The sequence below is a fragment of the Rutilus rutilus genome (genome assembly GCF_951802725.1).
Source record: "Rutilus rutilus genome assembly, chromosome: 1".
Lineage (NCBI taxonomy): Eukaryota > Metazoa > Chordata > Actinopteri > Cypriniformes > Leuciscidae > Rutilus > Rutilus rutilus.
Genome location: NC_140209.1, coordinates 9,627,162 through 9,640,926, shown reverse-complemented (window position 1 = coordinate 9,640,926; position 13,765 = coordinate 9,627,162). Strand labels below are relative to the sequence as shown.

At 35.8% G+C, this 13,765-nt stretch overlaps 1 protein-coding gene across 5 annotated transcripts in view; it reads right to left on the bottom strand.

The window, feature by feature from the left end:
- The window catches only part of LOC311288182 (uncharacterized protein), a 30,832-nt gene extending 17,067 nt beyond the window's left edge, over positions 1-13,765 (bottom strand). The window contains exons 1-4 of one of the 5 annotated variants that reach the window (XM_084405447.1): positions 13,718-13,765; positions 12,735-12,947; positions 316-379; positions 120-259 (exon numbers count right to left, since the gene is read on the bottom strand). Coding sequence is in view for 3 of the 5 variants with exons in the window: in XM_084405451.1 (XP_084261577.1) it covers positions 120-177 (58 nt within the window). In the remaining 2 variants the exon portion in view is untranslated. Of the gene's footprint in view, positions 1-119; positions 380-9,692; positions 9,999-12,734; positions 12,948-13,698 lie in introns of those variants that run through there. The other 4 variants (XM_084405451.1, XM_084405446.1, XM_084405452.1 and 1 more) reach the window with 4 other exon arrangements.

Here is a 13,765-nt window from a genome sequence, read left to right as displayed (position 1 = left end):
CCCAGAACATTCTGTACCATTTCATAGTTGAACAGTTTATCTAAATGTGATGAAGTGCTTGAATGTTTCTAACATGAATGTTATTCAGCATCATGAATGAATGAAGAATAAACACCAACCTCTTTGTTCTTCAGGATCTTCAGTGTGTTTCATTCTGCAGGGTTCTGGATCACTCATGTTCTCACTGTCCTCTTTAATAAACTCAGTCTTTGCAGATTTCAGCTCTTCCTGATGCTCTGATGCTCGTCTTCACTTGTAGCTGATGGGAATTTACAGCATTTATTGGAGAATTGATGTGTGAGGAGCTTCACTGACCATGTGACTGATGTGGGAGGAGCTTCGTTGATGATGCAATTGGTGTGGGAGGAGCTTCACTGATCTGCCCAAAATCAAAAATATATCAGTTACTGAGTTTGTTTTTATACTAACTGACACTTGAAAATTTCCTTGAATGAGGGACATTTTTCTTCTAATTATTTTTAAAACATTATCGAATCTGAATCCAGGGACAAATCCCATTGTTGCCATATTTTGACACCAACTTTGAGATTGATAATGATTTTACTAAAAACGTTTTGAATTATTAATGGCCGTTCACACTATGGAGCTATTCTTGTGCCAATAAAAATGAACGTAGCTTTTCAAGAAACTAATGAAAATATAAATTGAAACTAAATAAATTATCTCTAAAACTGAAAAAGTATAAATCGCATTCAAATTTTTTGACTTCGTTTTTAATACACTGCATGTTTTGCTAACTATTTCTCATATTTCAATCGCTGATCTGAACTTACAAATACGCTTCCAGAGTTTTCATTTACGCTTCTGAAGTTTTCGTTTACACTCCCAGAGTTTTCGTTCGCCGTTCTGACACATTTCTCTCGTGGGGGCGGGGCTAGTAGCAGTGTGTTCTCATTGGCTACTGAGCTTTTGATTGATAGCTTCGTGACCTGGAAGTGAAGACGTCAGTGGTGTGTTTATGTGTGGATGTGACCATCTGTAATGCAGCTTTCTATTTCATTTTAGAGATAAGTTGTTTGTTTTTAAATTTTATAGATAAAATACAGATCTGTATTTACCTGCTGCTTAGTTACTACTACTCACAAGAGATCTATTCAGTCTATTCAGGTGTAATTGCACATTAAAGTACTGTCTGTATATAATACTTAAAATATTGTAGTGTCCAATGTTTTCGGAGAATATTTGTTTATTCCTGATGATTATTTTGCATGTTAGGCTCTGATTAGGTTCAGCTGTTACAATTTAAAGAGAATGCTAGCAAACGTGTGTGATATATTCAGTCGTCAAGAAAGTCAAACTTCAACCAGGTAATCAAGGTTGGCAGCCATGGCCATCACACTAACGTTACTCATTGTTAGCATGATATACGTTTACACCATCAAAATTAATGATCACTTAAATAAGAGGAATTTAAACAAAATTAAAATTACAGTCGTGGCCTGCTGTCAGATACAGACCTCAAAGGGCATTTCATCACATATGTCACACAAAGAATGTTCTTATTGCCATTTTTTTAAATTGATAATTATATTTAGTTATTTCATTTAATTAACATTTTCATTTAATTTAAATATATTTTAACAATCATCAACCGTTTCAATCGTGACTTATACAACCAGTTAAATTAATGTAATTGAAAATATGAATTCAAATAAATGTACATTCTTTATTGTCACATGCAATGCACAGTATTCTCATGATATACATTACTATACAAAATGCACAATTACAAATACAGAATACATTTTAAAAATTCATATACATTTTAAATGTTGCAATGATTCTTTAAACAGTTCCTGTTGCAGTACAATAGCAAAGCAGTGACTGGACACACGCAGTGCAAGGATAGTCTACCCAAAACATGAGAATTCTCTCATCATTTACTCTCCTTCATGCCATCCCAGGTGTATATGACTTTCTTCTTCACATAAACATAGACAAAGATATTTAAGGAAATAATCCATCTCTGTGAGTCCATAATACAAGTGGATTGTAACCCGGCATGTACGTAAGATTTTTAATAGTTAAAACAGTTTACATTATTATTATTTTATCTAGCGTATTGTTTGACTTCAGAAGGCATTGATTCATCCACTGAGGTCGCATGGATTACCGTCACGCTCACTGTGTGTGGTTTTTAAAGCGTCTTTAGGACTCGCAGAGATGGATTACTTTCCTTACAATCTTAATTCGTGTTTATCTGTAGAAAGAAAGTAAAATTCATCTGGGACAGCATGAGGGCGAATAAAATAAGAGAGAATTGTATTTTTGGGTGAACTATCCCCTCAACATTCATATGCTATTGGTATGCTAATCCAAGATTAGCATAGTTTAATAAGAATAAAGTGAAACCTCTTGTGTACTTGAGAACTAATGTTTGTTTTAATCTAGAGTAAATTTAAATATTTGCTATATTAAAATAAATCAGGTGTCTGAAGATCAAGATCCCAGTCATTCAAAGGTGATGTGTCTGAACAAAGTAAGATTATTTTCTGACAGGGACAGTGGATCTCTTGTACTATCACTTCATCAGCATCACTCTGTGTCAGCATCAGAATTTTGTTTATGGAAAAGTTGCTCCACTCCCTGGAAAATGAGAGAAGAAATGTATTATAATCTAACAATACAAACTGCTTTGAACTCCCCATACAGTAACAATTTGCAGACTTAAAATATTTATTATATATACAATATATTTAAGGGATTTTACAGTACTAAATATTTACCTCGGAGTCAAGCAGCATTTATCATCTGTAATACTGTTGTGTAACCAGTAGATGGCTGTATAGCCCTATATATAAACATATCTCCATGGCTGTGTATTCCCTAGAGTTGATGGATGTTTTCAGTCATAATTACTTGCATGTATTAAGTTTTTTATTTGGACATATATTTATTATTAAAGACTATTAAAGATTTAACATTTGTCAAAGAAATGTTCATTTGAAGTGCACTTTTTTCATTATTATTAGTCAAATATTGACACAGAAAAAGCAATTTGTTACTCATACTAGATACATATAATAGCTTAGCTTTATCAGTCATCTTTATCACACAAAAGTAATCAGAATAAATACTGCAACCAGGGCGATACTTCAAAATAATTGAGTGTACGAACAGAGACGTGTTCTGTGGTCAAGTCGTGTCTCTCCTCTTTCAAAAACTCTGCATCGCAAATTAATCAGAAATTGAGGAATTTAGGTTTAAATAGCTTTATTGGCATGGTAAAAAGGCTTTACATTGCCAAAGTTGAATCAGGCAGTGATTGACAGTCCTCTGGTCCTATGGCATCAGTCATTGACTGATACAGTACAGATAGGCTACTGTACAGTACTCTAGCTCAATGTTGTTTGGGGTGGCTGGGGGGAAATATAATCTAATCGAAGCAAATATGATCTAATCGAAGACTGTAACCGAATGTAGATAAACAAGTCATGTAATGATTGGACTAACAGTTAAATCAAGACAACAAAGCTCAGCTGTATAATGTTATGGGCTCTCACTGAGCTCTAAAATGCCTCTCCACCTGAAAAAAGCCAGTACTGTATTATAAATAGTATTAAAAAAAAAAAACTAAAATCAGACTTACCACGAGTAGGCTTATCCAGTAACGTTATCCTCCTGATATAGCGACGATGACTAATGATAAATATCATTCGTCTGTACTATTCCTTCTACAAGAAATCATCTCAACAATATAGTGTAGCAGCAAATAAATACAGATATAAACTTAATATCACTCAAATTAAATAGAAAGCTGCGATTACAGACGCTCACATCCACACATAAACACACCACTGACGTCTTCACTTCCAGGTCACGAAGCTATCAATCAAAAGCTCAGTAACCAATGAGAACACACTGCTACTAGCCCCGCCCCCACGAGAGAAATGTGTCAGAACGGCGAACGAAAACTCTGGGAGTGTAAACGAAAACTTCAGAAGCGTAAATGAAAACTCTGGAAGTGTATTTGTAATTTCAGATCAGCGATTGAAATATGAGAAATAGTTAGCAAAACATGCAGTGTATTAAAAACGAAGTCAAAAAATGTGACTGCGATTTATTCTTTTTCAGTTTTAGAGATAATTTATTTAGTTTCAATTTATATTTTCATTAGTTTCTTGAAAAGCTACGTTCATTTTTATTGGCACAAGAATAGCTCCATAGTTCACACTAGACTTTTCCTTGCACTGACTTCCATTCATACGCATGTGAAAGTGGGACACCAGAAACACAACCTCAAGTGAATAACCCTGTGAGAAATAACAATCCATTCATTATTTGTATTGCTAATCCTAACATTATTCTGTTTCTTCATTAAAATACAGGCATCTAGAAATAAAAAAAAATATATAACTAATTTAAATTCTTCCCAATATGAAAAATGGCAAGAAAAACAGTTAAAATCATAAACACAGAAATAAATGTACATATAGTAAGCAGCAAATCCCCTCAGTCTGCTGACACCAATGAAATGAGCTTTAAGTGTCAATTTACAGGAGATCTGAAGACATCAGCATAATAAATTAGGTGAAAACAGGAACTATTGTCATGAAATAAAGAGTGTTTTCAGCAGATCTGTTAATATTGATGAGCCTCAGACTATCAACACTCATTCAACAAGCCATTCAGGATCATCAGCAGATCATCTCACTTTATTCTGAGTGTTTGCTGTTAGAAACACATTATTTGAGTCAGGATACATGACTAAAGCCTGTAAAAAACTCTACTGAAAGACAATACTCTTATTTCTCAAACTATGACATGGATAAATCATCAATAACACAAAACAATGACACTCATCTTCCTCAACCACTACAGATTACAGCAGCATAATGTCCAAATTAATCTAAATTTGAGCCCGGCCGATATTAGGCATTTTCCTAACTATCGGTATCGGCATTTATAACGGCCGATAAATTAATATTTAAAAAAAATGCAGCGTGCAGTGATTTATGTAAGGATGGCGCTGCCAATAAAGCACCTAAAAGCTGTTACAAAGAACTGGCAAAAGTGGCAAAAAAATAACAGCGCGTCCGGTGTAGACACAGTGTTAAAGCTCATTCTGCTACGTTACAACATCAAGCAATATTCCAATAATTTATGTAATTAACACTTTATATAGGGCTATTTTGCATTAAAAGTAGCCAGATGGAGACGCGACACGTTCAGAATTAATACACTTTTAGTAAACTACAGAACAGCGCGAGCGGGAAGCGGCGCACCTCACGCGGGCAGAGAACGCGTCCGAGAACGGACACTGTTAGTGATATAAAACGCACACACACAGGTCTGTTAAATTAAGCAATACTTTTAAAGTAGTCTAATATTTTTCTGACTAACAAAATTACTGACACAGTTAAGGGTAGATTTAAATAAAGAAAAACGAAATTTAAATAAAGAAAAATGAAATTTAAATAAAGAAAAATGAAATTTAAATAAAGTTAAACGAAATTTAAATAAAGAAATTAAACGAAATTTAAATAAATTAAACGAAATTTAAATAAAGAAATTAAACGAAATTTAAATAAAGAAAAACTAAATTTAAATAAAGAAATTAAACGAAATTTAAATAAAGAAATTAAACGAAATTTAAATAAAGAAAAACGAAATTAAGTTAAATTAAAAAACGAGATTAATTTAGATTGATAATAACGGGTAAAAAGTCTAATACATTTTGTTTCTATTCTTCTATTTTCCACAATGTCAAAGCAACACAGCTTAATCCAAAACACAAGCTCAGGCATGCACTTCGGTCCATACAAACTCCGCTGTTCTGCGCTCTTGCCAGAGAAGACTTGCGCGTCGGTTCTATTTCTAGCATGCACGCGTTTTCCGCGTGGCTCGAGCCGCGCCTGAGAGACGCGTGTCTCACGCAGGCAGTGTGCAAACTCCAACCTGTTAACATGGGAGCCGAAATAAAAACGGCCATGCCACGCAGTCAGTGTGTCGCCGGCCTTATTCAAGCACGAATGAGAACCGTTTCGCGGGGGATCCCAGATGTGAAAAAAACAACAACAACTAATATTCGAATGTCAAATTTTCAAATCGAATACCAACCCACCGAACGAATATTCGGGTCCAGCCTTGTAGCCTAGTTTCTAGGGGTGGCTCGATACCACTTTTTCATGTCCGATACCGATACCACACACTTGAGTATCTGTGGATACCGATACCGATACAATACCATATATTTTTTCTTAATTAAGCTGTTAATAACACATTTGTCAGGAGGATGCACTGTGCTTAACCTAGCCATCTAAAAAGCATCATGCTCAAACAGTGCAATAAATGTTCTACTTTCCTAAAGGAAGAAATAAGTAGCCCACAACATGACTCAGTTGTGCAATACTGCTGCTTAATTTTTATTTTTTCAAGTATGGCTCTGTCTTACGTAAGATAGGGTGGAATTTCCTTATATGGGTCCTAAGGGCACTTCTCCGCGGGCGCGTGCGCGCACTCATAGACCAGAGAGAGAAGAGAGCGAAAGCAGTACAGTACGTTACCTCAAAGCGCCCTGCCCGGCTTTTAGGGAAGTCAATGTCACCAAAGAAGTGGGTTTTTGGTTGCCAGGGCAAGACAACCCTGCACAGATTCCCAAAGAACCCAGCGTTAAGGGAACAGTGGATGGAGTTTGTTTTTTCGAAGCATCAACAGAGGTTGTGCAAGACTCTTTGTTCCCTGCATTTCGACGATGATTGTTTTATAAACAAAGCCCAGATCGACGGATTTGCAGATCGTCTAATGCTTAAGCAGTCACAATGATAAAGGTTCGCTGTCGCATGCGGTGAGTAAAGTGCTTCAAATGTCTCTCTGTGTTGTTGTTAGCTCGGTTAGCACAGCTATAGCACACCGCCCACACGGCCCGCCCCCAGCCGCTCGGTTTTTTCCGGAAAGACTCGGTACAGCCTATCTTTCTTTTATAAATATAATAAAACTAAAGACGTTTTGGAGATATGAAGGATGCAATACTACTCAATAGGTACTCAAGATTAACAGGAGATTGAGTGAAAATGAGCATTTCAACCCCCCCTTTAAGAATTTGTATGACAATTTAGGACTAAGGGACGTGATCGTATCGGATCGGGTTATACTCCCGCGATTCATGCAATATCCGATCCAGTGATTTTGGCCAGTATCGGACTAATACCGATACCGAATATCGGATCGGCGCACCCCTACTAGTTTCACGTTTAGTACATTTTGCTTGCTAATTTAAAATAGTATAAAACTACTGTACTCATTTAATTATAAACGTTTTCATTATGATATTATTAATTTTACTTTACTAAAAAGATCTGAGTTCTTCCTCCACTAAATGAAGATTAAAAATAGAAGAGTATTTAGAATATAATATAATATAAAATGCAATGCAAACTAGTTTGGTTACAGCTCAAATTCTCATCCTATCATTCATCCTGCCTCCATTACATATCTTTGTCACACAAGTGTTTGATCACCACATTTGAGTTATCATTGCAAAACGTTTATATATTTATTCTGTTTATACTGTGTATTCTACATACAGTACCCATCAAAAGTTTGTACACACCAATTGGAAAGTGTCCAAACTTACTATACTATAATACACATAAATAATATTGCTACTGTATTATAATATACACACAAATAATATCGGCCGATATATCGGTATCTGGCTTTTTTTTTTATCGGTATCGGCGCCCAAAAATCCATATCGGTCGGGCTCTAATCTAAATATATAGTTTGATCTTATAATAACTAAATTAATCACTACACAGTGAATTTGAGATCCGGAAATCAACACCAATGTACTTAATTTCAACACTTTAAATGTGTAAATATGGGAACAACCCTAAAAAGTGTTAGTTCGACACTTTCAAGAGTGTTGCCTCTCGCAACACCAACACAGTAGCCTGACTTCGTCATACTCATATTCTAGTCAGAATGTGAGTCTGAGACTGCTCCATAGAGATTTGATTATGGGGCGTGTCTCAACCGAACCAGGAAAAAAAAAAACTCTGCACTCAATTGGATAGACCTACAACCAATCAGAGCAACGGAGTAAATGACGCATGTTCTTCATTCATATTTTCAACCAACAAAATGTTGCGGCTCTCTGTTCCTCTTTTAAAATGAATGCGCTGTGGATATCTTCTATAACGGACGCGATGGCGGAATCTACACATGATGTTTCATAAACAAAGTTTGGGAGGAGCACGTACAAATAATCAATCCAATATCAACTTGTCATCAAACAATACCATGTCTAACGTTACCCTATCTATCAGCATGAGGAAGCATATTCACTCTGTCAACTTACCTAACACGCCTTGACAGTTTTTCAGCATCCCTCCACCACCCCGAATCCTCACTCTTGTCTTGTTCTCTCACAACCAGGAACACGGGGGGAGTATGGCTACCGAGCCCACAGCCCTCGGACAGCACGTCATATACGCATTTAGTCTATCTGACTTATTTGTGTTAACTCGTGAAATCTTATATACGCATTTATTCTATCTGACTTATTTGTGTGAAATCTTATATACGCATTTATTCTATCTGACTTATTTGTAAATGTGAACTCGTGAAATCTCAATTCTCCAGCTGCAGTCGTCTTTGTTGTAAACTAATTCAAATCAAGCGCTCTTTGGTGACGTGGATGATTACGTTACCGTTGCTCATCTGTCCATCATCGTATAAAGCCCGCCCCTGACAATTTGATTGGTCCGAACTATTTTTGTCCAGACCGAACTTCCCGACCAAAAAATATTGTGGGCGGGGTTCGGGCTGGCACCCAGGCTACCAACACAGAGTTACAACATGAACACTAAGAGAGTGAAATATGAACACCTATTCTTCATTACCTACTTTAAAGAACTGTAAAATACACTGACAAATCATGTAATCTGAAAAAATAAATTCACTCTGAAATAAACATTACTTTATATTACTCTTTAAAAACTTTATTTCAAAACAATCCAGAAATTTAAATTGTAGGCTAACCTTAGACTGGGATCATAAAAGTGGTTTTCTCAATTAGATTAATATTAAATTAATTAATGTTAAATTCCCATAGAGGCAGGCAGATTTTTATTTTTAAGTATTTCTTTTAAATTTTTTTTAGGATACTATGCATCCTGATAAAGTTCCCTTGACCTTTGGAATTAAAATAGCCCCACATCATCACATAGCCTTCACCATACCTAGAGATTGACATGGTTTTATTTCAGTTAGCCTAAAAGCTAGTTTGATTTGCATTGAGAGATGATCTTATGGAAAGTACCCCATGCCAATCTCTAGGTATGGTGAAGGCTATGTGATGATGTGGGGCTATTTTAATTCCAAAGGCCAAGGGAACTTTATCAGGATGCATAGTATCCTGGATCCATGAAGTAACTGGCCTTTAAAAATAAAAATCTGCCTGCCTCTATGGGAATTTAACATAGGGGTGTCCAAACTTTTGCACCCTGTATTTTAAGGAAGAACATTTATTTATTTACGATACATTATTCATTCACAAAGAAAATTGGTGTCCTTAAAGGTTGGATTTTTCCTCATTTTTTAAATTAAGGCATTAAGTTCAATTTCCAAAAGATGATTTTTTATTCCTCTTTTTAGTCAACTTTAGCATGGGTGTCTAAACTTATGCATAGCACTGTATATGTAAACATTAAGACCAGGTTACTCACATGTCTCTGAACGCACACATGCACAGATAACGACACAGACGACAACTATGCACTTCAGAAATATCTACGATGTGCTGCCCGTGGTCACTCACATTGTTGCTTTCTACTTCTCCACACCTTTCCCCTCTAATCTCCTTTTTTAACTGCTTCTCTTGCCACCTTATCCGCTTTCTCATTTCCCTGAATTCCAGAGTGTGCAGGGAGCCACAGAAATATGTCATTTTTCCCCTGTCTAACTAGTCTTGAGTTCACAAATAACACTTTATACAAAATGTCTAGATGACTTTTAGTTACACCTGTCTTCATGCTTATAAGAGCTGCCACAGAGTCCAGTGTTTCCCACAGAATTAGATTCTATTTGCGGTGGTGTGGTTTTTGGGGACCGGGGACAAAGTTAAATATATCATATATATATATATCCTAAAAAATGACCCCCTCTTAATAAGAATCACAAGCTGAAATGTTGTGAAATACATGAAGACTGTTTTTTTATAGGTTTTATAGACAGACAGATAGAGAGTGACTCTTGAAGGACCAGCACCACATCCTCTTCTACCACTATTTGAAGAATTCATCTTCTAGAATATGTTTTAATAAGTTTTGGGAGTTTATTTTTAGTCCCTCTCCTACCCTGATGTCCGTTTTGCAGAGATGGACTAAAAATTAACTCATAAAACTTACTGTCAGATTCTGGAAGATGAATTCTTCAAATAGTGGTAGAAGAGGATATGGTGCTGGTCCTTCAAGAGTCACTCTCAATCTGTCTGTCTATAAAGCCTATAAAAAAAACAGTCTTCATGTATTTCACAACACTTCAGCTTGTGATTCTTATTACGAGGGGGTCATTTTTAGGATTCTTTACCTAACCCAAGTCTTTGAGACCCTGACACCTTGCTCTTCTGGAGACTCCAGGTAGGTTGCAGTTCTGGAAAATGGTGGCGCTGAAGACTAAAGGGTTCCTGATGGTTTCACACTTAATTCTTCACTAGAATTCTTCATTCTTTTGCAGTTAACATGTGTTTTTTCTTCTCCACCTGTTTTTGTCTGACCCTGCTGACCCAATGAGCATTTCACTGTCCAATGGTCATGCCTTAACTGCAATCTCTAGTATTACATTAGTATTGTGTCCTTCTCATGGGCATTTAATAATTTTTGACTTTTCAGTCTTTGTTAAATCTCTTTTTTGGCTTATTTTATCTGTAAAAGAAAACTTGCCTAATAATTCTGCACACCTGAAAATAAGACATTTTTCATTTCCAGCCTTCATGAACAATTATATATCACTTATAAATGATTAAATACAAAATTAATAGTAGTTATTAAGATTAATATGGTTTGGAATTGGCAAAATATTCCTGGGAATAAAATATGATCAGAAAATAAACGTGCCTAATAATTCTGCACACACTGTACTAACCATTCAACTCCGGATTGATTCTGGAATCTTCGCTGGGGGAATAAGCATTAAGCACAAACAAACAATCCGCCCTCTTGCTCATGTTTTGATTCAGATCGTGCGGTAAGAGAAGGAGGGGCTAGTCGTGCCTCCAGTGTCAGTTTGTGAGAGAGAGGGGGAGCAAGCAGCGCGAATAAAATACAATTTTACCCATATTAAATAGTTAAAAAATCTGAATCAATCCGTGGCGGTCAGCGTTGATATGTGGCGGGCCGCCACAAATTAATGAATGTATGGGAAACCCTGGAGTCACTACATATTAAGATGTCCTTCTCACTAATATGTCCATTCCAACGCCATCAATATGGCAAACAGTTCAACTGCAAACACACTCAGACTATCAGTTGTTCTTTTACTAAATTCCACCTGATATCTAGGAACAACAACTACAGCTCCTGTTGCATCTGTTTGCATGTCCTTTGACCCATCTGTGAAAATCTGAATACTTTCCTTATACTTATTTTCCATATCTATAAAGACAGAATAAGAAAGTCTCTATGTGCTTTTCAATAAAAAAGAAAGGTCAATGGAAAATTTTAGAATAAAGATTGATGAGAAGGAGATAGATGAGGTACATGAAGTAAAATTTCTATGGGTTGCTTTAGATTCTCATCTTAAGTTTGATAGACATGTAAAGAGACTGTGCAGAACTGTCAAGAAGACAAATTTAAACTGCTTCCCATTAATAAGACTATAGATAGGCCTACTCATTAAGGCAGTTTATGCATTCTCTGATATTTACTCATCCACCATATTGCATTACTGATTGGAGTCAGGCCAATCAAACAACAATTACACCCGTTAGGTCATTATATAAACAGGCATTAAAAGTAATGGACCAGAAACCTGTAAGATGGCACCATTGCCTCATTCTAAGGAAGCATAATGTTTAGAGTTTTGACAATTTTGTAAATTATTCATTTCTAAACCTACTTTTTAAGTGTGTGAACAACCTTGCACCAGAAATATTCTGTCAACTAGTAGTGAAACAAAAGAGCGGAATAAGAACTAGAGGCACAATAAGTGGAAACTGTACAGCCGCAAAACGTAGAACAACATTTGGTCAGACATCATTTTCAGTAAGAGGCAAATTGTGGAAAACATTAACAGAGCTCAAGGTTTTTAATGCACATTTACAGCAATGGCTGAAACTGAAACAATTGTGTGAACACTGACTGTACAGGATACAACACAACACATACAAACATAAAGTTTCGTGTTTTTGTATTGTTAAATGTGTCTAGATTTCTACATCTATTTAAGCCCATATCTTATTGCATGTATAGGATGTATTTATTGTATGTATTTTAATAGTTATAATCTTTTAAATTCAATACTCTGTCATTTCTGTTTTAATTTTACAAGCCTAACCAGGGACAGGGTTTGCAAATTAGTCATGACTATAAACCTGTATGCATGGCATCTACTTTGTATTCTTTATAAATCAACGTTCAATGCATTTGTCCCTGTTAAATAAACAATAAATAAATAGTGTAACTGTTTAAATCTAAATGTGCTGAAGTGCTTGAATGTTTCTAACATGAATGTTCTTCAGCATCATGAATGAATGAAGAATAAACACCAACCTCTTTGTTCTTCAGGATCTTCAGTGTGTTTCATTCTGCAGGGTTCTGGATCACTCATGTTCTCACTGTCCTCTTTAATAAACTCAGTCTTTGCAGATTTCAGCTCTTCCTGATGCTCTGATGCTCGTCTTCACTTGTAGCTGATGGGAATTTACAGCATTTATTGGAGAATTGCAGTGGGAGGAGCTTCACTGATGACAATTTACAGGAGATCTAATAAATGAGGTGAAAACAGGAACTATTGTCATGAAATAAAGAGTGTTTTCAGCAGATCTGTTAATATTGATGAGCCTCAGACTATCAACACTCATTCAACAAGCCATTCAGGATCATCAGCAGATCATCTCACTTTATTCTGAGTGTTTGCTGTTAGAAACACATTATTGGAGTCAGGATACATGATAAAAGCCAGTAAAACTGCTCTACAGATAAATAATTACAGAAGCATAAGATGTACATTTGAATAGTTACATTTTATGACAATCATGAAGTACTTAAATTGTTAAAATATTAAAATATACATTTTGTGTGCGCTGAAACTGATCATAAAACGTTTAAAAATAAAGAGCATCACAAAGCAATATTGTTCAAAGAGTAAAGCGCTATTCATTTATAATATTAACATTTAAGAGTTGATTTAATGTCTCACGTGGCTCATTATAGGCTCAACGTAAAGTCACATCAATTCCCCTCACAGATCTCAAACTTTACCTCTTAACTCTTGACATTCAGTAACAGTTCTCACTCCAAACATCGAGTCAATCACACAAACGAACACAAACTCTCTCAGGTCTGAATTCTCCTCATGCTCGCTGCTGCTGCACTAAATGTTTATTTCAGGAGGAAGACGCCAGAAAAGACGCACAAGTATCGCTGTGATCGATGAAAACAATACAGAAATGAGTCTGTCGCTTAATCAAACTGTATTAAGTGTGTGTGATGGTTGTGTAAATATGAGAAATACCGTGAACTGCTCTCTTCACCTCAGAAGACTCGACGCTGAAACTTTTCTTTTTCTTCTTCTGGTGTTT